Raw genomic sequence first — 23,598 nt, 5'->3', positions numbered from 1 at the left:
ACAACCCTTCCTCCTCATATACAGCAGAGCACCTGCAACTGCTGCCTTTCTGCAGCACAGCCCTCACCACAGCCCCACAACAGGCAGCACATGGTACTGACAGCACAAATTGCAAACCACCACAGAGTGCTCATTTGGAGACTGAACTCCCACTAATCTGAGTAAATATGTCCCAAAACCACACTGGGAGAGCTTGAACACATACCTGTCATCCAACTCTATCCTTTTCATGCTGTGGAGGTGCAAGACAGCCAGGATGATTGCCACCAGGAATATCACAGCACAGCACACACCCACGCTGATATAGAACACCCGGGTCGAAGTGGTGGGAGCTGCATTTACAGGATCAACTGCAACAGATGTGGAGAGTTACTGAACTCCTCTCAAAAAAGGAGAAAAACCAATAAAAAACCCAACATTTGTTAGTTTGTTATGGCAACACAAGCAGAGAGGCTGGGGGCAGGGAGAGTCAGCAGCCTCAGCCATCCCAAATGTCCTATAAGGTATCCTGGAGAACAACTACCTTGGAGGAGACAGTGAGAGGTAAAGAGAGCACTGAGCCCTTCTCAAAAAGGAGAAAAACCAACAGAAACCTCAAAGAAACAACATTTGTTAGTCTGTTATGGTCACACAAGCAGAGGGGCTGGAGGCATAGAAGGGAGCAGCCTCAGCCATCCCAAATGTTCTATAAGGTATCTGGTGAACAACTACCCTGGAAGAGACAGTGGGAGGTAAAGAGAGCACTGAGCACTCTTTCCCACTGCTTTCCAACAGCATTTTGGCAAAAAGACTCTCATTTTGGGTATTATGGAGCCACAGTCAGGCAATGATATTTCCAGCTAGAAAAGGAGGAAAGGAAACTACCTCACTCTATCCCTTCAATAGTGATAAATTGAAACAGCAAACAAGACAGGTCCCAAGGTCAAGAAAGTAGATCAGAGCCATGTACAGAAACCAGAGCCCCTAAGATGTGATACAAAAGTTATTACAAGACTTGGAATAGGGTTTTTTCCTCTTCACCAGTTAAAACAATTAATTACCAAAACCCCACTGCAATACTGGGTATAGTACAGACTACCTGGGGATTGTTTTCATAGGGAAAGCAGTGGAAGCAAAGCACATAAAAAGTTTTTCAGTTTTTAAACCCCAAGTTGTACATTCCGGATTACTTACAGATAGCCTTGCTGCTGTTTTTATCAGCTGTTGGAGATTTGACTTCTGGCTCAAGCTCTAAAGAGATGAGAGAAAACCATTAAGTTTGGAGTACATTTATTATTGCAGCCCTTCACATTGTCTCATGTATGAAAAAACAGATTTGCTCTTTCCAAGGGAAGAGCTGATTCAAGGACTACACCAATCCCTACATGTCCATTTAAATACCTAACCAGGTAGGAATAAAATCACACTGAAACACATGTTCAGGGAGGCAAAGCTTGGACCCACTGAATCCTTGTAAAACCCTGCAGCTTGTCCAAGATCCAAAGCAGCAGAAAGAAAGAAGAGGTGCAGAGAATGTGTTTGCTAAGGCACTAAACAAAGACCTCACAGAATCAGTTCCTACAGGAGAGAAAATCATTGCTGGGATGTTCAGTGAATCTTCTGGAGGAAATCCTGGCTCCAGTCTAATGTGGCTCACCCTAGGAAGGGTCAGAGATGCAACCACAGGCACTGTGCCTTCTCAGCTGATGCCAGTCAGGAGTCAAAGAGTTAAAACAGAAGGATGGAAGAGGTGATGTCCTTTTAAATACTCATAAATATGCAAGTGAAGGCAGGAAGACAACACAGCTGGTGTGAGTAGCAGTCGTTTAGAAAGTGGGTAAATCCTCATGGAGCTTACTCAGAGTCTGGGTACCAAGAGGAGCAGTGCAAAGCTGGGGAATGCAGGAGATGCCTCCAGATGAACCCTCCCCAGGATCTGCAGGCAGCTGAGGGAATCCCATGGATTTCTGCAGCTGCACAGGCACAGTCCCACTTGCACACCCCCCTTCCTGCTCTCAGTTCTGTCCAACACAGCACAGCCCCTTCCCACTCCTTGTTAAGCCAGTGCAGCTTAGGAAAAAGTAATCCAAGGGAGGGAAAAATCAAAGAGTTTTTCTTTTTTTATCCCTTTTTTGAACTTGAGCTGGAGCTATCAGGAATGCCCTGAGCAAAACCACTAGCAAGTTCCTACATATTCCTAACTTATGCATTAAATTCAATCAGAAACCCCATATGCTTTACACCCATCAACACACACCAAACAAAGCCAATTTTTTTGGTTTTATGAACCTGCAGGAGATCTCTGTAAGGAATACTTCTCATGGTTCAGGCAGTGGCTCTGCCTCATCCCCAGTGTGGTGTTTCTGAAAGCTCCATCACACATCCACAGCTCAGTAAGCTGTGAATGCCTCAGCAGGGCTGACTTCCCCCACTTGGGAGTATTTGAAAAAATACCCAGGAAAACATGAAAAAAAAGTAAAAATATCAACATTATCAGCCAGACCTCCATTTTACTAGAAGGAGATACATACTTTGAATTAAGAATGCTCTTCCTGAAGCCTAATGCAATGAGTACCCCAACATTATATGCTACAAGGCATGGTTGACTCTTCCATCCACACCTTCCCCAAGCTCATCCTTTGGTATTTATACTCAAGAAAAGTAATAAACCCCTCTTTGGAAAGACAGCTACTGTCCTCAAAGGCTCCAGGTAAGCTGAAAGAGGCAGAAGGAGCATGCAAAGATAGAGGTGGCCATCCCTAAATATTGCCTAGGAGTGGAACACCACAGGCATTTTTAAGGAGGGCACAGCTCCTGGGATTCTCCAAAATAATCTTTTCCTGATGCCTATGAAAATACTAGAAAATCCTAGGAAAATTCTAGGAAGCAGCAACAGTAAACAGGAACAATCCAAGAATAAATTATGCTTTCAGATTGCCAAGTGGTAACACAGAAGAGTCAACTAAGGATTTCCAAAATCTGGATTATTTCCCAAGATCATTTTGTACTTCACATCTAACAGACTAACACCTCCTACACTCACTAAACAGCCTATTTTATCACAATTTATAAACTAAGTAGATTTGCTTGGTAATTTTTAGGACAATTTGAATTCTCAGAATGTGGCAGTTTTGAGGGAACTGATTTCTTCTTTCCAAACAGAGAGAAAATGTTTTTTGCTACATATCTATTAAAAGGTCAGTCAGTGCAGTGGAACTCTTGGGGAAAGTTGCAGAAGCTGATGAATGAACAAAAGTCCTCATTCCTTTCTGAAAGGCAGGATTTTACCTGGTTTCTTCCAATCCTCCCCAAAATTCACTGTGTTACTCCAGTGCTAGATCATACACCATTCCACTCCCTTTTCCTATCACACTTAAACAGTAAAAAAACTTGAAAATATATGAAACTTAATCTCTTACTTTTGTAGCACATTTTCCTTCGTTTGAAATTTAAAACTGTGATGTTTTTTGAGGAATTTATTGTTAAGTTGAGCTGCATCAGTATTGTGACGTCGGAGTCGAGTCTGCCGGTGCAGGAGAGTTCAACACGGAACACTGTGAACACAACAAAGGGGTTACAGGGGAGTGGGGCACTCTCAGACTCTGAAATAACATTTAAATAAAGGCCTTTTCAGATTATGTTTATGAAGTACATTATAAGCATCATAAATTATCACATTATAAAGAACTCTATACTAAGAAATGCTATTTTAGTCTTCACGCCTCATCACTTCAGCTCTTAGAGCATTAAAGGACATGGATTTTAAATTCATTTTTGTCAGTTTTATTAAGTGCTCACAGATCACTAAAACAGCATTTGTGGCTAAATGACCATGATTCATCCAACAGTTGGATGGGGGTGGGGAATTTACCTGAGAGGGTGCGAGGAACTTCTCCTCGTAGAGAAATGTTGGCCTGGGGCAGAGCCATAGCCATGGGATCATGAACCTGAAATCCCAGTTTATACTCAACCTGTAACAACAGTTGGGAGAGAGAAAACACATCAGAAATCTGTTCTGGAGTATAAAGAAATGCAACACCCCTTTTCATAATTCTTCTTGAAAATAAAAACCCATACATTTTTTTCAAGGAGTGTTGGTCATTTTAGGCATCCATATTCCAAGTTTCTTATGTGACATTTTAGTATCGAGACTTTTGTGACAGTTCAAATGAAGAAAGCCAAAAGAGAAGCTACTCTTGAAATAATTCCTTAAAATCTGGGGCAGAAATCAGAGTGCTTGTATTAAAAAAACTTCCCCCACAAATTTCACTCGATTATACTTCTAAACTTGTTCAAAAGTCAATTTGTGAAAGCTGCTAGAATTCAAAAAATTCCCCCTCCCACAGTCAGTTTAACAAACAAAATTGCTTAGAAATAGTTTATTCAACTATAGCCAAGATTTTGTTTCCATTTAAGAAGCTGATTCTGCAAATATTAATTCAAAAACAGTACAGGACCTACTCTAAGTCATAAGCTCCTCTTGGAAATTCATCCTACCCCTCCACTCTCAGCTGAATTATTTGACTTTGTGCCAACAGTCAGTTCTTCCCCTTTTCTAAAACATGATATGGTTCATCTCTGATATCAATTTATTTTTGAGTCAAGATGCCAAGGGAAGAGACACAACCCCATTTCTGAGCTCCTCCAAGTCGCACTACACCAAGTTAGAGAGGAAGATGCTGAGGGATGGAACCCCAGGAATGGGAAGCTCCAAAATTCCTCCTCAGAATTCCCAGCCAGGCCCAAGGAAACACAGGGCAGGGCCATCAATGCAGGGAGCCTCGGCTGAGCTGTGACAAGGGAACTCCTCTCAAATGACAAAGTGACTGAACTGTCACTGTGCATGTGCAATATGGGATCAGGGCTGGTTGGCACTCAACCCAAATCCACTGCAGGCCAAAAGTCACTCCTCTTAACAAGTTACACCTCACAGGGAAGAACAATGGCAGGAGGAAGCTTCAGGCCCTGCACTGGTGGAGTTGTTTAATACTACTGCTCCTGCTGCAGCCTTTCCTACTTCAGGGCAGAAGAAGAACCATCAGTCAAGTTTAAAAGAACAGAATGAACATCTGGCAGAGACTAAACAGATCATTTCATATATGAAAATAAATTGTTAAGTAACTGGAAATGTTTCAGAATGTAAGAGCATACGCAATCTCTCTGACAGCTGCTGCTGCATGCTCCAGGCACAGTGATTAAGTGACATAAAAAGCATTTCCATTTAATCAGGGCTCAGTAATAACACACTGGATGCTGCTTTTATAGACTCTCCTTGTCTCCAAGCATATGTTTCTAGAAATCTCTACAACAATTGCTCTACATATGATTTCCAGAGGCTTCAGTTCATGGCTGCCCTTCTGCGTGTCCAATGCACCAAGGGAAGAGATTCCACAGCCAGTGACTTGCATCATGGACCTTGCCAGGAGCAAGAAGTACAAAATACTTTGAAATGAGTGCTTCAACTTTCTAAAATAAGGAGAGCTTGGATGTATGCCATCTTAACTTATTGCCTGTGGTCATATAAATAAATATTTTGCACCTTGCATATGGTAATTTTTGCAGAGAAAAAAGCCCTTAAATGATAGCAGTGGGTATTCACCAAGCAGAACAGCTCATGTCTCAAGTACCCAGAGCAGAAGTCATGCCTGCTCACCTTGGATTTGGCGTGCCAGGTGAAGTGGAGATTGTTGGTCTCACTGGGTATCAGGAGATTGAAGGACAAGGCATAGTGATTAACCACATCATTCCTCACGTAAGACAGCTCTGCATCCAGACCTTTAAGAAGGAGAAGAGTAAGACAGGGAAGAACAGGACCAAACACATTGGAACAAGCAACTTTCAGGACCAGCAGCTCCACTTAGAGCTGCATGTTTAAGCAAACACTTCTCCAGCCCATAAATTCCAAGGCAGGTTTGGAGACCAAGGCTCACAGCCAGCAACTCTCACAGAGCTCCAAAGCCTTACAGAGCAATCACTTGAGAGAGGTGCCACAGCCTAAGGAACAGGTAAAAGCTGGAATGTAATGGAAGGAAACTCAACTTTCCACACAAACATCCAGGAGAGTCATTACAGGCTCTCCTGAACATCCCCTGTTCTGCTTCTGGGAATCACAGCTCGTTTTATTTACAACTGTGCTCACTCAAACCAAACTGCTCCAGATTATCAATTGGTTAATCACACGTAATTCCTTCTGGAATAGCTCATTTCTTGAGCCCAACACCTAGGCAGTGTGGAATTAGCTTCAAGGAAATTAAGTCACAGAATCACAGAATGGTTTGGATTTAAAGCCCCTGCCATGGGCAGGGGCACCTTCCACTGTCCCAGGTTGCTCCAAGCCCTGTCCAACCTGGCCTTGGACACTTCCAGGGATCCAGGGGCAGCCACAGCTGCTCTGGGCACCTGTGCCAGGCCTAACCACCCTCACAGGGAACACTTTCTCCCTAATATCTAATCTAAATCTTTTATAGTCTAAAACTATTCCCCCTTGTCCTATCACTGTCTGCTTGTGTAAAAGGTGAGTCCTCCTCATACAGAGTGAGAGGTGGCATTTGTACACCCAGTAATGCCAACATTTTCTGCCAACCCTTTGCTCCCTGAACATTTTAGTTCACCTAGAGACCTGAAAGCCCCACAAACTACTCATGTCAGGGCACTAAGGTGTATTTCCCTCCATAAGACACAGCCTGTGATATTACAAACACTGCAGCTGCTGTTACTTTTTGTGGCACACGACCCAAGGTCACACTGAACACAGGGCAGGACCCTGCAGCTTGCCCTGGGTGTCAATAGCAATTAGTGCTAGGGTAACACTGCTTCCCTGCAGGGGTAAAATTAATCCCAGCTCCATATCCTCAGGACAAAACCACAGTGGATTTGCAGCCAGCACCATTTGGCCTTGTCTCATCCTCCAGTGCTCCCAGTCAAATGCTATCAAGGCTCTTGGACATGCCAAGAGAACAATGGAGTAAATCAGACATTGAATATTCCACACTGAGAGAACAGAGCTCAAACAGCCACAGTACAAATGGGGATGGATGGAGATAGCAGATTCTGGGATGCCTCCTCACGGCCTGCCAGCACCTAAAGGGGACTTTTAGAAAACACAAAGACATTTTCAAAGTGAGACAGTGACAGGATAAGAGGGAATGGTTTTAAACCAAGAGAGGAGAGGTTTAGAGGGATATTAGGAAGAAATTCTTCCCTGTGAGGGTGGTGAGGCCCTGGCACAGGGTGCCCAGAGAAGCTGTGGCTGTCCTAACTCTGGAAGTGTCCCAGGCCAGGTTGGACAGGGCTTGGAGCAACCTGGGATAGAGGAAGGTGTCCTTACCCATGGCAGGGGGTGGAACTGATGAGCTTTTTCCAACCTAAACTATTTTGTGATTCCATTAATTATTATTTTTATGGCTAGAAAGTCAAGAATATTGGAGAGGCTGCGACTTCAAGATGACAGCATTTAAGGCATCTTGAAATCATTTCAAGAATCCAGAGAGTCATGAAAGGTATTTCTTAAGAAATTGGGGAAAAATAAATCCAAGCCAATCATTGAACTGTGTAGATAAACTGCATTTGATAAAAGGAAGCATCAGCTCAAAAGAGGTAATTCTTCCTGTTTAGTGCAAAAACTGGGTACAGATCAGTACAAAGTAACATTTTCTCTTATTTAAGAATTTGATTTAATCCACCTTGTTTCCACAAGTACAAAAAAGTAGACAACATGTTCCTTTTCATTCTTGTCGCTGTCAACCACTTTTATTCCCTGCTGGCTCATCAGGGTCCCAAAACTTGACCAAACCCCCACAGTTTAATCACAGGTACTGGGGGTGGTGAGGGGGAGAACCCCAAAGACTGGATGCAAGAAAGGAACCAAGATAATGGAGTAATCCCAGGGAGAAATGATCTCACATGAGATGTTGAGCAGAAAAAGATGCAGGTGCTGCTCTAAGTGTTTAATGTAAACAGCCTGAGACAGTTCTTGTACACACAGTCCATATTTCCACTTAAAAATAAATGGGAAATGCAAAAATGTATCCACCAGCAAAAGAGGGAGGAGGGGGAAGCCCACACAGCCCCAGAAACAAAACTAAATTTTGGTAACACATAAAAGCAACAGCAAACTTCAAAAATCCCTGCCTGGATCATTCTTACATATCTACATGTTTACACATGAAACCCAACTCAGAGTAAGTAAACACAGAAGGAGTGTGGAGAAGAGCTCACAACTATCAGACATTTGGCATTAGATCCAACCAAGATGGGAAGGTTTAAAGGTAGAATTTTCATTCAAATGAATGCCATTAAGTACAAATCATTTTTAAAATTAGGGAAACAATGTGAAACAATGCAGTTGGAACAAGGAAGCTGCCTCTGGAATAAAGAAAAGCTTCTCCTGTTGATAAATGGTCCCAGCAACCAGAGGTTCACAGAAACATTTCAGAATTTCAGGGTGATAATTCTTGGTTTAATAGAAACTTTGTAGAGAAACTGGTCACTGTAATCAAATGGGTACACAGCAATAAAATTGCCTATTGCAAAGCCCAGCTTCATAAGAGTAATATAAAATGCAATCCTAACTGAGGCTGTCAGAAGCATCTTGATGTGCAGTATCATTCAAAGGTATACAAAACCAATTCACCCTACAGAAAATTAAACCTCTAAGCTTTAATAGTGGTACAACACTGAGTAATTTCATTTTATAGGACACCAATGTTTTGTGCCTGTACTGTCAGAAAAAGCTCCACACTAACAGGAGACAATAATTATATGAATTTCACAAGCAAAATATAAGAGCTTCATGAGCATCAATGCTGTGTTGTATTTAAAATATTATGCTTCAAGACTGGCATAGAAAAATATTTCCAGAGGTTTTGTACTATAGCTCTGGATTTCTACAAAAAGACAGAAGATTGTCTGGCTCAGAATCCTGTTCCCATCAGGGAGTTAAAGAAACAGCCTAGGGAAGGACTCAAACCCAAGGACACAGTGACACTTTACCAGCAGATCCTCTGTGCTTCCAGTGTTCGTGGTCACAAACTTCAGGAAGTTCCTCAAAAAGGCTGGAGAGGGACCTTTTAGAAGGGTCTGGAGTGCCAGGATGAGGGGGAATGGCTTCCCACTGCCAGAGGGCAGGGTTAGATGGGATATGGGGAAGGAATTGTTCCCTTAGAGGGAGGTGAGGCCCTGGCACAGGTTGCCCAGAGCAGCTGTGGCTGTCCCATCCCTGGAAGTGTCCAAAGCCAGGCTGGATGAGGCTTGGAACACCCTGGGTTAGTGCAATGGTGTCTCTGCCCATGGCAGGGGGTGGGACTGGATGGGCTTTAAGGTCCCTTCCAACCCAAACCTTTCCATGATTCTGTGATTAAACTCACAGGCAGTATCTCCCAATCTCTTCTCACTAGATAGCTTTTCTCCTAGGAATCTGGGTCAATGTTTTCTCCAAGCTGGAAACAGATGGATACACCCTTGGGAAATGTCAGTGTTTCAATACAGTACAGTAATTTCCCCTTTTAAGCTTATCAATGATTAAAACATTTCCCCTCTAGCACATCTTTTCCCATCAGTGAAATCAGACAAAATTCCTTTTCCCATGCACAGCTAAGAACCAGGGTCCTCCCCAGACAAGCAAGCTCCCATCTCCCCACCTCCAATCCACATCAGGACAGATCTGCTTCCAGTTCATCCTTCCATTTCTAATTTTTCATCCCCTCACTACCTCCCCACCTCAATCCTGAATTCCCCAAGCACTCTGTCTGTATAATTCATCTCAATCAGGCCAGCAAAACACACAGAACTTTGCAGCTGAACCTGCCAGTGAGACAAAGCCCCAGCCTGTGCTGCAGGCAGGCAGCCAGGCAGGCAAGTGTGTTCTGCAGGCACAGGGGAGCCCAGGGCTGATCCTGGGAGCTGCAGCACATTCCAGCCCCAGGGGAAGGCACAGCCAGGTCAGGAATCACACAGGACACTGCACAGAACAGCAGTGAGAGCCAGAGCCCTGGTTCACTGATAGGGTGTGGGATCTGAGACTCACTGTGACAGCTGAACCCAGAACTGCTTTAATTCTGCATTTCTCCATTTTCCTTCAGACTTGCAAACTTACACAAGCCTGGCAACATTCCTTATTTAAGCCTTCAGCAAGCCAAGTGCAAGGAGTCAAGCTGACACTACGCAGGGAGAGAAAACAAGTGGGGGAACACTCCTCAGTGAGTTAAACTCCCTGGATTAGTGAGGATGCCCAGGAGCACCCCACACTGAGGGTGAGACTGCAGCAGCACTTAGATGGAGCTTACAATGAAACAGTCCTGTGACTTCAGATGCTGTAAGGTTTTTCCAAAGCATACTTTAGACTTAGGTAACTTAGAAAAATGGCATCAAATGAAGCAGGTCACTGCCAATACACAGTCTCAAACAGAAACCTCTATGTTTCAGTTTTTTAGTGCAAATCTCTTCCAAACTCAGCAGCAGCATAAGGTGCACCAGCTGAGGTAGCAGGCTGCAGAGGAAAAGAGAAACAAATTCTAGTTTCTCAGTTGTTTCAGATTTCAAGAATGCTCAGTAAACTACTAAACCTAACCCTCCTTACTGAAGGGTGAGGGGAGGGAAATGAGAAATGAGAAAATGTCATTCTGCAAGATGCTGGGTTCCTCTGAAGGTGCTCAATTCTTACACTATGTAAGGCAAATCCAAGATGGATTTAATGTTTTGTGTCCTAAATGGAATAATAAAAGGAGCAAAGAGGTGGCTCTAGGAGGAAAACACAGATGCAACACAAACAGCTACAGAAAATTGGCAGCTCCTCAATAATTTTCTAGGCAAAGTGGCAAAACATAAACAAAAATCACAAAACACAGAGGAGGAAAAGCAGCTTCTGTTGGTTTAAGCAGAATATTGGTGATCAATTCTGACCAGTTTAAAAGCTGGGCTGCAGCTTTGCTTTGGCAAAGCTCCCTAAACAAGTCCATATGCAGACAAGGCACAGCACAGAAGGATCTGGTTTCTCCTTACTTGGACTTGACTAACCTACACCAACACACATGAAATCAGTTCAGAGCAATGCTCTGCTGGATTTCGAGGCAAAACCACCAACCTTTCACCCAGGCAACCTCTAAATCTCATTATTAACTTCCCCATCTTTGTACCTTGGGCACAGACTTGAAAGAATAAATTAAAGTTGAAGGCAAACAAAAAGGTAAATTTAAGCAGCAGCACAGAGAAAGTCTGTCATTCTTTGCACTGTTTAACATAACAAAGCATCTGAAGAAGCTCAGAAAGGAAGGGGAGAGGCCAACTTTCATTCCTAGATGCCAAAGATGCTGGGCACCCCTTGTGTTCATGACAAAATTGAATCATGTCAGTCTAGCAGCCTAACAAAACACTTCCTTTCAAATGCCCCTGTGCAAATGCAGTCTAGCTTCAACTATTTTTTTTTTCATTTTAAGCACAATATACAAAAGAAACTTGCCTCTGCCATCATGGGAAAATTGGGTTTTATTTTTATGAAGAAAATATATCCTGCAATATGCATCAGTACTTACATGTTCTTAAAGATGATAGCAGTGTTTAGGAATCTCTTACCTGAGGTTGCACTTTCTAACTAAATCACTTGAAATCTCCATAACATAATTCTGGCAGATTTGTCTTAAATGGGGAGATACAAAATGAGTGTGCAATGCAAGAGTTTCCTGAGTGTACAATGCAAGAGTTTCCTATTATTTTTGCTGCTTTGCAAAAAGCAGCATTTCACTATCTGGTAACAGTGAAAAGCAGTCTGGTAACAATAGCTGACAATTTTCTGTCCAGTGGCTCCCCAGCAGAGAAATGACTGAAATTGGGGGTTGTTTTCTTAATGTTTTAGTCTGTAATTTAAAAGTTTCTTCACCAGCAGCTGAGAAATCTCTGCAGTGTGACATCAAACCACCACAGCCCACCCAGAGCAGAGCCACTCCTGATCCTGACTCACAGCCACTGAAACCAATTAAAGGCAAGATTTACCCAGTTCAGTGAGTTATGATCTCTCTATAAATATTTTATTTGTTCTATTATGTACTCCAGAGAATGAGGCCTCTGCTCCTGAGCTGCTCTTCTGGGTCAGTCCCCTGGCCACAGCAGAAGTTTCCATGCCAGGATGAACACTCATGTGAGAGAGTACAAACCCCAAGATTCCACCTCCCTCCCAAGCCTGCTCATCCCACTCCACAAACACACTGCATTCTCCCAGAACTGGATAACCTACCTTGCTGAAAAACACAGCTTCTTTTTACTTCACTTTTCCTTTAATTTAAAGTGCACCCTAAGTCTGAAACACTAACTTGAAATGCTAAACTTTGCTGGTTTTACAGCAGGTTCTGCTAATGTCCACTGGAAAATACAGCCCAAACACAAGGAAATGTGACTGCAGAACTAAAAGTCAGCTCTTGACTACTGAAAATTTCTTTTTTTTTTATAGTGTAGAAAGAACACATTCCCAGAACAAACCTTATTAGTTTGAATGTACTTAATTAATTCAACAATCAGCTTTGCTCAGGACTGAAACTACAGCTGGGAGTTCAAAGACAGAAGGAAAAAATGCAAACTGATCCACATGGATCGATTTAGTTTAGAAAACAGCAAACTACTGGGAATGCAATATTAAGCCTCTGAAAATATTAACACAAAAAAAATACCTATATTTGTGCATATCCAGTGTATACAATAATAAAGTGAATTTTGTTTTAATAAAACAAGTAACTGACCACAGCCTTCCACCTGCATTTTGACTTAAGCTTTCCACAAAGCTACAGTCTGTCCGTTAGAGCTGTTGGGCAGGATTTTGGGCTGAAATACTTGTTTTTAAACACCTTACACGTTGGGAGTCTGTGGAAAAGATGACTGATGAAAAATAAAACAGGGCAAAAACAAGTTAAAGCTTCAGCAACATGGAGATGATGAAGAAGCAGCTTTTCAGTCTCCTAACACAGGCACCAGGGACTGTCAAAGGATGGTGATCAGGTCAAGCCAAAAGACAAAGCTGCAGCACAAACCCAGCAATACTCACACCTCTGCAAGCTCATCCAAGGAGCAGCAGCAGAGGGAACACGGGCTGTGGTTATTTGTTACCTGGGCAGAGTTAACTTCTCATGAGCTGGAGGGGGAATACAACGTACAAGGCATTCAATTTGAGGAAATACCCAACATAACTTCAAGGCGATTAATGCACCCTTGAAAACCAACCAAGACTCCCCAGCAGGAAATCTTAGCAGGAAGCTTCCCAACATCCAGCAAATGGGAGAAAAACTCTTCCCTGAGAGTTCTCATTAAGTCCTTGTGAATCTTCACAGGCAGTTCACCCCCAATTCACCTCACTGATACTGTTAAATACAATTTGCAAATTCAACACCTCAAGCAAATGGGATTTTTTCCACTGAATGGTCTTTTGGAAAGTCAGAGGGAGGACTTCACTTCCACAGGAAGAAGCTCCCCTAGGAGATGCCACCTGCTGAAGCACAATCAATATTTAACTCCATCCATACTAAACAGAAGATATTTATTGTTCCTAGGACCCACCTGCTTACCCTTTATTTGTCTCTGAACAGCAACAACTACATTTCAACCACCTGCTTGTTCTTCTCACCTTCACCTAAAAAAGAAATATCTCCACTTTTCTGCTAGGTAGGATATACAAATCTCTGTAGAAACAGTTAGGATATAAAGATCTCTGTAGAAATAGTTAAATGACCCTTCTTAATGGGGAGATGGGGAAAAACCTCAACCAAAACCATATATCTCACCTCAGAGCAAAATGCAAGTGGACTCTGCTCCTGAGAACACATTTCTAAATGAAATTTGGCCATTGCAAGAAAAAAAAAGAAAACCTAGAAAACTCACCAGAACAGCAGCCACGTTGCTGTTAACAGGGCAGGATGGTGCACAGGAGTTACCTGAAGCACCAATTCCAAAGGAAAAATGCAGCAGAGATGCACAAAATGGATACTTGAAGGCAGAGGAAAATTAGTGGCAAGGATTTACACACAGGGCAAGGGGAAATGAGACAAGTGGGAATAGGAATGGCACAGATACAGGGTTGGAAGCAACTGAAAGGAAACTCAGTAATACAAAAAACAGATCTAACTATGGAACAATATAAAAGAACTTTATTCTTAGGTGTACTTATGAAATAAAAATTTAACTTAGCAGCTATGGCAGATCTCATAATTACTGTAATATGAAGTTTGATGCTCCTTTTGAATTAAAGCAAACACTGAGAATACAAAAAAGGTTCCCTCACACCTCATGAACTGCAGCTGCCAAGAGCATGGCCCTCAAAATAAAACTTCTGATCAAATGCTCAGCAGTGCCCCAAAGCTTTGGAAGGGAGCTGCTGTCACCTTCCCAGCTAAAACACCACCACAGAGGTATGTCAGGTGTCATTTGGGCTTGTGAATAACGTGTGTTTGTGGTGTTTCAGTGTCACCTACCCAGAGAAATTGTGCCATTTTATTTTTATTTCATTTAGTTATAGCAATGCACCCACATGTTGATTAGTTATCCCTGCAGACAAGACCCAAATTCACCTCCAGAACAGCATCTGGGCCAGTGCCATGGCTATTCCAGTAATGAGTACCTGACAGAGTACAAATAAATTTATTAATAATTAGGAAGAATGGAACCCCCCCCCAGTGCTTCATGTGGGAAATGGATTTATAGAAAATATTTAAAGTTTGAGAGAAGATTTATATAGTGTGTATTTGTATGTAAATTTAGATACAAGAAATGTTGATTTAGAAATGTTGTGGAATAGGATAAATATTGTTGAGAGAGAAATAGAATTAGAAATAAGTTTTAAAATGTGGTTTTGTAAAAAAGATTAGGTATTTTAGAGAAATAGAACTATGAAAGATATTGCAGTAGGATTTATGAGAGCTAATTTTAGATAATTGATTTTAAGGTATTTATAGTATAGTGTAACAGCTGATAGGTTAAGAAATGTTTATAGTGTATTGTAATTAAGAAATAGTTGGGTTTTGATTGTAATGGTGTGAATTGTAACATTTGTATTGTTTTATTTTTTATATGAGACTGAAAATGGAATAAAAGTTTTTCAAACACCAAAAAAAACCCACTTCAGATCCCTCAGCTTTGAAGTCTGTACTGCTGGTTCTGTGCCTGACAGGACTGCTGAAGGGATGATGGACTGTCCACATCTTTTGAGATGCTTTGAGCACTTTCATCAGAGTGACACGGATTGCTTAACACAAAACCAACTCTAAACAAACCAAGCCAGGTCTGCTCACTCCTGTGGCCATCTCTAAACCTAGAGAGCTTAGTATTTTTTTCTTTTATTAGGAATTACTCTGCAAGGCCATCAACTTATTTCATAAAAGCCCAACCAGATTGGAGAGGATAACTATCATTAGTTTATTAGTCTGCTCTAGCATTCCAAGCTGCAGCTCCCATGCCTGTGCTCCTGCTCTGCTCTTTCCCAAGCAGCATGCTGAAATCAATATACTGGTTAATTTAATTACAGCCATTCAACACCCAGTAAGTGGCAGGGAAATTCTAAAGCATCACATTAGTTTCATGCTGTTGCTTCTGCTCCCAGCTCTCTGGAGCAGTCAGTGCAAATATGTGAGTTATCCGCTTGAGAGAAGGACAAAGGCAGCGATGGAAGAGGAATAATGCCTTTGAAGCCTCTGCCATCGAGCCCTTTGTGCCACCACAAGGCATTTGCAGAGAGTGTTAGCATTCATCCCGACATGGGAGCTGCTGGTGCTGCTGCCATTCTGGGGGAAAAAGAGAAAAGAGCTCAATTCAACAGGCACAACTCATTAAATGCACTTCAGCCTGTACTCCCTGCTCTCATGGCTGAGATCTCGAGTAGGATTCAATCCTGCACACTAAAGTACAGAGGAGGAACTCTGACTCCAAGTAGGAGCCTCCACGATATTCCAGTCTGGAGAGTTTCAGGTAGGAATTAGTCATCAAGTCATTTCACTAGAGCTCAGCACAACCATGAATCAACACATTTGGAATTTGTCTCATTAATTCAGCTTTTCCAGTATCCAAACACAACCGTGAATAGCAGAAGGGAAGGAGAAAAACACGAGGCTTCATGGTTTAAAATACCCAGAGTGTACAGTACAGCTGCCTGCACAGCTCCCACTCCCAGGAAAACACCACCCTGGGACTTTGTGTGCCTGTGAACATGATCCCTATCTCCTTTATTTCCCTCTGCGCAGGTGGTGTTTAGGAGCAGTTTCAGTCCCTGCCTTCCTCTCAGTATCCTGAGCCTTTCTTGCTGGCTTTTCTCCTGCATGCAGGGAGCTGTGCCTCCATTTCCTCTCTTTCGTTTCCATTCTGTCTGTGCACTGGAGGGAGAAAGAGACCAAACAATCAGCAGTGATAAATAGGATGCTGCCAAACAGAATGCAGGTGTGAAGTCACAGGAGTGAGGAATGCAGCTTCGGGAATTTTTCCCCTCATCACCACCAGGACAGCCTTCAGAGGTCAGGTTTCTTCCAAGTCCCTGACACACAAATGTTACAAGAGCCACAAACATTTATCACTAGACAGACCTTGGTCTCTGGGGAGCTGAAATGGCTGTTTCCTCCCAGGCTGCACCAGGCAGCCCAGCTGCACTCCACCCCTGCAGTCCCCCCTGAACACCGATTTCCAGAAGGAAAGAGCCTTCTCCAGGCAGGATTCAGACAGAGCCCCCAGCACTGTAAATCCCAACAAAACAGCTGATGTGGTAAAGCAGGATTCAGAAATCAACCACCCATCTCAGCAATGCTGAGCAGATCAACACACACAAGGCCTGAAGTTTATTTCAGACTTCTGCCTTAGTGGCATCACAGAATATGGTTTCAAAGCAATCCTAACCCAGCCCAGAGGCTGCCTCCTCAAGAGGAAGGCCTTCCACTGGCTATTTCAAGCTTCTAGAAACTTATTCTTCTGCAAGCATTACCAATATTGCAGTGGATTATACAATTTCACACATCCCCAAAGAAATGGTGGTGCACTGGTATTAGAAGTGTGCAAGCTAAAGGGGAGGTAACAGAATGGAAGGGGACAGGAGCCCCAACTGCAGCTCCTCTCAAAAACTTCAATATGGATGTGAACCATGGCACTGGGTCAATCAGACCATGGGAGGCTCCAGAAGGAACACAGGTAAATCAGACAGACAGACAGACACCCAGGCACAATGGGAGGCTCCAGAAGGAACACAGGTAAATCAGACAGACAGACAGACACCCAGGCACAATGGGAGGCTCCAGAAAGAACACAGGTAAATCAGACAGACAGACAGACACCCAGGCACAATGGGAGGCTCCAGAAGAACACAGGTAAATCAGACAGACAGACAGACACCCAGGCACAATGGGAGGCTCCAGAAGGAACACAGGCTGCTGCAGGGAACTTGTCCCAACCTGCTGCTGCTGCACAGCCCTGAACATCTGCCTGTCCCCAGCCCCACAGCTGGCTGGGTACAACCCACCCACAATCCCAAACCCACCGTACTGCACATCCCTCACAAACTGTCAGTGGGCTAAAGGACTTTACAGAGCAAAGTAACAGAATGATTATCCTAAAATCAGCACCTGCACTTCACTGGATATATCAGAACATTTTCAGCAGTTCAGTTTTGTTTCAGTGTGTGGTGTCTGCCAGGATTAGAAGTGCACTTTCCATCCAGGTGTGCACCTATGTAAATCTTCCCTTTCCACTGGTGCCAGGAACTGGGATTTTGTACTCCTGCAAAGACAGGTATGTGGAACAGTGGAAAAGTACAGCCTGCAAAAAGCTTCTCTTCTTCAAAGCCTAGCACTTAAAAGCTATGAAATGAAGATTTCAGAACACATATCAAGAGAACCTGACCCTGAACTGTAACTCCTGTACCACACACACATCTGCTTCTATACCTTAGGGTACCCAAACATCTGCTCCTTGGGGGACATCTCCTTCATCCTCCTGCAACCTTAGAGGCTCTTTGCTGCATTTTTCCAGTACCTGTGAGTTCCCCAACTCCCATGGAAAATGATCTTGGGTGCTGCTAACAACCCTCACTGAGAGCACAGCACTGACTGGCTGGTGGTGCTCCAGGCTGTGATTCTGTCCAAGCAGGCTGAGTGGGACTTTCACAAGGCCCTGAAGCTTTTCAAGAACCACAAAGAATACACACTTTCAGCTCCCTTTCATAACAATCAGGCAACAAAGGAACAAGAGGATTTCCAGCTACTATAGATGCTGTGCAAGTACCATAAAGCACTTTGGATGGGAGCTCCTGTCTGTGGCCAACTCCCCAAAACAATGACATCAACAAAGATGTTTCACAGCATAAAATGAAGACAATTAACATCATCTGCTGCAATAAGATGATGCTTAGACTCCATTTCTAACATACAAAATTGCACTTGGCCTGTAATTTCCCAGGATTCTGCTCAGCTCTGGTGAAGGCACACTTGGAGCTTCTCAAGAAAAGAGCCACAGAGCTACAGCAGAGGGTTCAGTGAAGGACCACAAAGAGGATTAAAGGAACTGCAACACCTCTACCATGAGAAGACACTGAGAAAGCTGTGGAGAGCTGGCTCAGGGGCATCTCATCGATGTATATAAATATTCAAAGGTGTGTGCAGAGAGAAGGAAGCAGGTTCTTCCCACCTGATCCGAAAATCAGGCACAAACACAGGAGGGTCAGCCTAAGCAGCAATAAAAATTCATACAGAGAGGGTGACTGAGCACTGGCACAGGCTGCCCACAGAGCTGGTGAAATCTCCATCCTCTAAGATGTTCAAAAGCTCCTGGATGTGGTGCTGGACAAGCAGCTCTGGGTGGCCCAGTCTGGGCAAGGGGTGGGACCAGATGACCTCCAGAGGTCCCTGCCAACCTCAACCACCCTGTGAGTCACCACCTCAATTCACAAACCAAACAAACAACCCTCTGCTGTAAGAGATTTTGCACCGATGTTGCTTCTTGCAGCCAGACAACTCATTTTAGTAAACTGCACAATGGCTTTTAATGAAATTCTAGAACACATAAGTACAAGTCACATAAGTGAAATTAATTTAACTCTGTAATTGAGTGAGTGCAAATATAAAACTAACAACAGACAGCATTCAGTGATTGCTCAGAAGAAACTAGACCAGAGAACACTAAATTTGGAAACTCAATGTAAACACTGTAGGACTTCTGATTTGAAAATTCCCCTGCAATTCTAATTTAACCCCCCATATACATGCATTCTGATAGCCCTTAGTTACACAATAATGTGGTGGTAGTTTCCCCCCATGGGACTAAAGTCTCAGTTAACATCCAGACCAGACTCCTAAAAAGATCCAGAGCCATGTGACAGGAGGGCTGTCCACAAGACCAATTTCACAGCTGAAAGGCACACAGCCTCCAAAAAAAACCCTGCAGGGACAGAAAGGGTTGTCCTCACTGCTTAAGCACCTGACTGCTGCCATGAATGCTGCAAAAGAACAGCATGCAATGCCAGGAGAGCTGCTTAAGCCAAGTTTTCACAGGCAGATATTGATTCTGCTCCTCAGAATCAGAGGGTACAACCTGTGAGGCTGAACTGCTGGGAACTCACAATCAAGGTCTAAGAGATACACCAGGAATGCACAAAGTGCCAAATAACAGTGTTCTGAAACAGACTAGATCCAATACTTAATTATTAAAGTAATATATAAGTAATATATAAAGTAATATAAGCTCCCCACCCCAGAGCTATCTAATAATAATGAGTATTTTCTACCTTATTCTCTAAACCTTAGATTGGCACCTGCAAAACAGGGATACACCAGCCTTCACATCCCAGGATCCTGTGACAAGCAGAACAATGGAGCATTTCAACATGAGGCAAACACCACATTCTGACTTCATGGGAAAACTGCAATGAAAGTCACTAAATCAAGCAGAGACCTCCTACTGAGTAACTCATCACTAACTCCACACCACCTGCATGTTCAGCACCACAGGGTGGGCACTGGAAAAAGGGATAGGATCAGGTGGTGCTCTCACACCTGTTCAGTCACCATGTAGGACTAACAAAGGTTTCTTCAGGTCTAAGCACAGGCCCAAAAAGGTTCTCTAAAAAGCTACAGATGATGGTGCTAAGAGAGTTCACAGACACCCCTAAAATGGTGGTGGTGCTCTGGATGTCTCTCCCCAAAAAGCAGCACCTCCCTTCCTCCTCCCCAGCTCCCCCTCACCCTGCAGCTCATCACTGCTCTCACCCTGACACCTCTGCCTCCTGCTGCCATTGCTGGAGTCACCTCGGCCAAGTCCCCTCAGCCAACCCCTTCCTACTCCATCCCCTCCAGTGCTGAATTCTGCCTGGTGTAACTGGAATCTGACACATTCAACTATGTGAAAACCACAGATTATTTTTCCCAAAGGCTTGTAGTCTGGATGGCTGGGGATATTTTCCATGGGAATGGCAAGAGATATTTCTGACAGAGACACCATATGCCTGCCATATAGCAAGTCCTGCTTTCATACCCTGAGAATCCACAGTGTTTCGAAATAAAAATCCACCTCACACAACAAGATGAGCCAGTTTCCTCTAGTTTTCTTCTACATAAAGTCCTGAAGACTACAAAACAATTCCTCCTAAGGCAGACACATGGTCAGGATTCCACAGCCCGACGGTGGAAATCTGGCGTGAGCACACAGGAAAGGAGCAGGCAGTTTTCACTGTAAATCACCATTTCTGTCCTTCCTCTGTGCCACAAAGAACAGCAGCCACAAATAATCTGCAGCAAGTTCCTATTTCACTTCCAAGAGCCACAGCCTGATTAAAACACAACCCATGGTTCTGCAAGACACTGAACTCTGGGTCTGGGGAAAGCAGCAGCACCAGACACTGCACTGAACCGTGTCAGCCTGGCTGATGGAGAGACCACATGGGGATATGGCCCCACAGAGTTTCCACCAGACCCTGGGATGGAAACTCCATGGGGATGGATGCTCCAGCTCTGCATCACTGTCTGTGATTCAGCAGCCACATGTTGCTTACATTTATTCCTAATCACATTTCTCACCTAAAGATGTACAGGGGCGATGACTGTAGTAACTGCAGTAATTTCATGTAACATTTGCATTTATGAGCAGAAAATCTGAGAGTTTCTGCTCAGCCACAGCAAGACAGTAGCAGACACGAGATTGTTTAGAGACAAAAGGTGAAAGAATCCAGCTTCTATTAGCAGCTTCACTGAACTTTACACTTTACTTCACAAGCAACCTCATTTTCCTATCCCCCGTGACTGACTGTCCCAGCATCTGCTGACCCACGGCTTTTCTCAGGGAAGTTCCAGAAGCTGAACCCCCTCACTGCCCTTTGCAACTTCACACATCAGTATGAGACCTTAAACCATGAACTTGATTGTATGTAAATCCCAATCAGATTCTACAAAATGGAACGTGTGAAAAGCTGGCTTTGTTTTCAGAATCGTGAACACCTGGAACGAAACTGTTTGTCCCTCTGGATTTTCTTCTGCCTATGTCTAAATGCCTCCTTAAACTACATCTCACCTACAGCCAACAGCACGTGTAGAGATGCCCCTAAAATTAAATCTGCTCATGCCAACAACACTATTTATATTGTGGAAGTTTAGTTTGCAACAGCTTCCCAGTGATTTGAACCCCACTGACTGAAGGAAGTCCCAGTTTACCTCCACGTTAGATTCCAATTTATCTAAGTCTCTGGGGTCACAGAGGCAGAACAGATCATTCATGTCAGATACTAAAAGTGATATAAACCAGTCACAAAGTAGTAAGTGATTTCAGCCATGTAGTAACAGACACCCATAACTGAGGCTAGACGAAGAAATTTAGCTTAAAAAATAGTAACAGCACATCTTGCCTCCTCAGTTGCTACTTCATGATGAATAATTATGTCAGTGTGCCACAGAAGCCTGAACAAATCCAAGTAACAGAGATTTCAGGCACTAGACGGGGGAGAGCTCAAACCTTAGCATTCAGTACTCCAAGATTACCTACTTATTCAGAATCCCAGCTCAGCAGCAAGCCAGACATTTTCACCCTCCATCTGTACCAGAGCATCCGGCAGCAAGCACGTGCCACGTACAAATGACAACAGCATGACATTGATCACCAGGGCAAACCATGAGGGAAAAATGTTTACAGTGTCCTTCAGTCCCCAGATCCCCTGACTTGGGTCAGCTGCGTGCTCACAGAGTGCAAATTAACTGGAGATATTTCTATTTTGTCCATTTGACGTAAATAAAGTCTTGCACTGCCTGTTTTCCAGCTTGCAGAGATACAGGGCACTTGGGAAAAACAAATCACTGGGGACACCAACGGATTTGTTTTGAGACTCCAGCCACCAACTCTAAACAAGAGCCTATGGAAGGCAAAGCCTACAGAAAACAGATCTTTGTTTAAGTCAGCCTCTCCAAGCACAGAACTCCTGTGAAAGCCTTCCACAGCGGGCCAGATGGGGGACTTCAGGAACTGCCTCCAAGTCCTTGCGCAGCAATTGTCAGCCTGCCTAGAAATTAAGATTCCTTTCACACACACACACACCCAATTATTGCCAGGTCTCCTCTCTGCCCTCTGCATGTCGCTTGCCTGGATAATTAAATCATAGGCTTGAACTCACCTCTCCCAGGGCTTACCCTGCTCCCACAGGACACCATCCCTGGTTTCTCCAATCTGGGGAGCCCCTCACCATAAGGGTGAAGCCTTTGCTTCCCCTAACCACACACGCACAAAGCAGCACGGAGACCCCTTTGACTCGTCTATTCTCACCATGACCCCCGTCCTACAGAACCCACAGATCCCTGGGATCACCCATCCCATAGTTCTCCATCCCCTCCTGAGCTCCAAGTCCGTCATCCACACTCACGACCCTTTCCATCCTCCTCGGCACCCCCAAATCATTGTCCCACAGACATCCCCCGTCCCCTGAACCCCCCAGCAAAGCCCTGTCGTGCTGACACCCACCATCCCCACCCCAGTGCCTGACCCCCAGCTCCTTCATCCCTGCTCACAGCCACTCCCACAGAACCCACACCAATCTCTGGATTCACCCATTCCCATCCCAGACCCACAGACCCCCGTCCTCTCATGACTGGAGATCCTTCATCCCCACTCACAGCCTCTCCACCGTCCTCAGCATCCGAGATCTGTTTCCTTCCCAGCATTCCCATACAAACCCCCAATTCCCTGCTGGACCCCACAGCCACCTCCGGTCCTGCTAACACCCATCATTCCCAGTCCAGTCTCACAGCTCCCCATCCTTTTCCAGCCCCCCCAAACTTCCATCCCGGCGCGCACAACTCCCCTGAGCCCCTCCTGAGCGGCCGGGCTCCCCCGCCCCGGCCCCGGGGCGCACTCACCGATCAGCTGCCGCACCTCCTCCTCGCTCAGGTAGATGCTGAGGCTGGGCCCGGGGCCGCTGGGGGGCCAGTCCGGGGCATGCGGGCCGAGGCCGGGCTGGCCCTGCACGCCGGCGGGCAGCACCAGCAGCAGCAGCGGCGGCAGGAGGTGGAGGAGATGGCGGCGCGGGCCCCGCACCCGCCGGCCCCGCCGCGGCCCCGCGCCCGCCTCCCCCGCCGCCGCCGCCGCCGCCTCACGGGGCCGGCCCCGCCGCCCCCCGCCGGGCTCCCGGTGCCGCGGCACCAT

At 44.5% G+C, this 23,598-nt stretch overlaps 1 protein-coding gene across 1 annotated transcript in view; it reads right to left on the bottom strand.

Annotated features, from left to right (window-relative positions):
* The window catches only part of RYK (receptor like tyrosine kinase), a 55,232-nt gene extending 31,634 nt beyond the window's left edge, over window positions 1-23,598 (bottom strand). The window contains exons 1-6 of the mRNA XM_059479582.1: window positions 23,313-23,598; window positions 5,633-5,754; window positions 3,851-3,950; window positions 3,399-3,533; window positions 1,174-1,230; window positions 206-350 (exon numbers count right to left, since the gene is read on the bottom strand). Coding sequence (XP_059335565.1) covers window positions 206-350; window positions 1,174-1,230; window positions 3,399-3,533; window positions 3,851-3,950; window positions 5,633-5,754; window positions 23,313-23,598 — 845 coding nt within the window. The remainder of the gene's footprint in view (window positions 1-205; window positions 351-1,173; window positions 1,231-3,398; window positions 3,534-3,850; window positions 3,951-5,632; window positions 5,755-23,312) is intronic.

Source organism: Ammospiza nelsoni, chromosome 10 (assembly GCF_027579445.1).
Source record: "Ammospiza nelsoni isolate bAmmNel1 chromosome 10, bAmmNel1.pri, whole genome shotgun sequence".
Lineage (NCBI taxonomy): Eukaryota > Metazoa > Chordata > Aves > Passeriformes > Passerellidae > Ammospiza > Ammospiza nelsoni.
The sequence above is the reverse complement of the archived record's forward strand: the minus strand, read 5'-3'. Positions and strand labels throughout refer to the sequence as shown.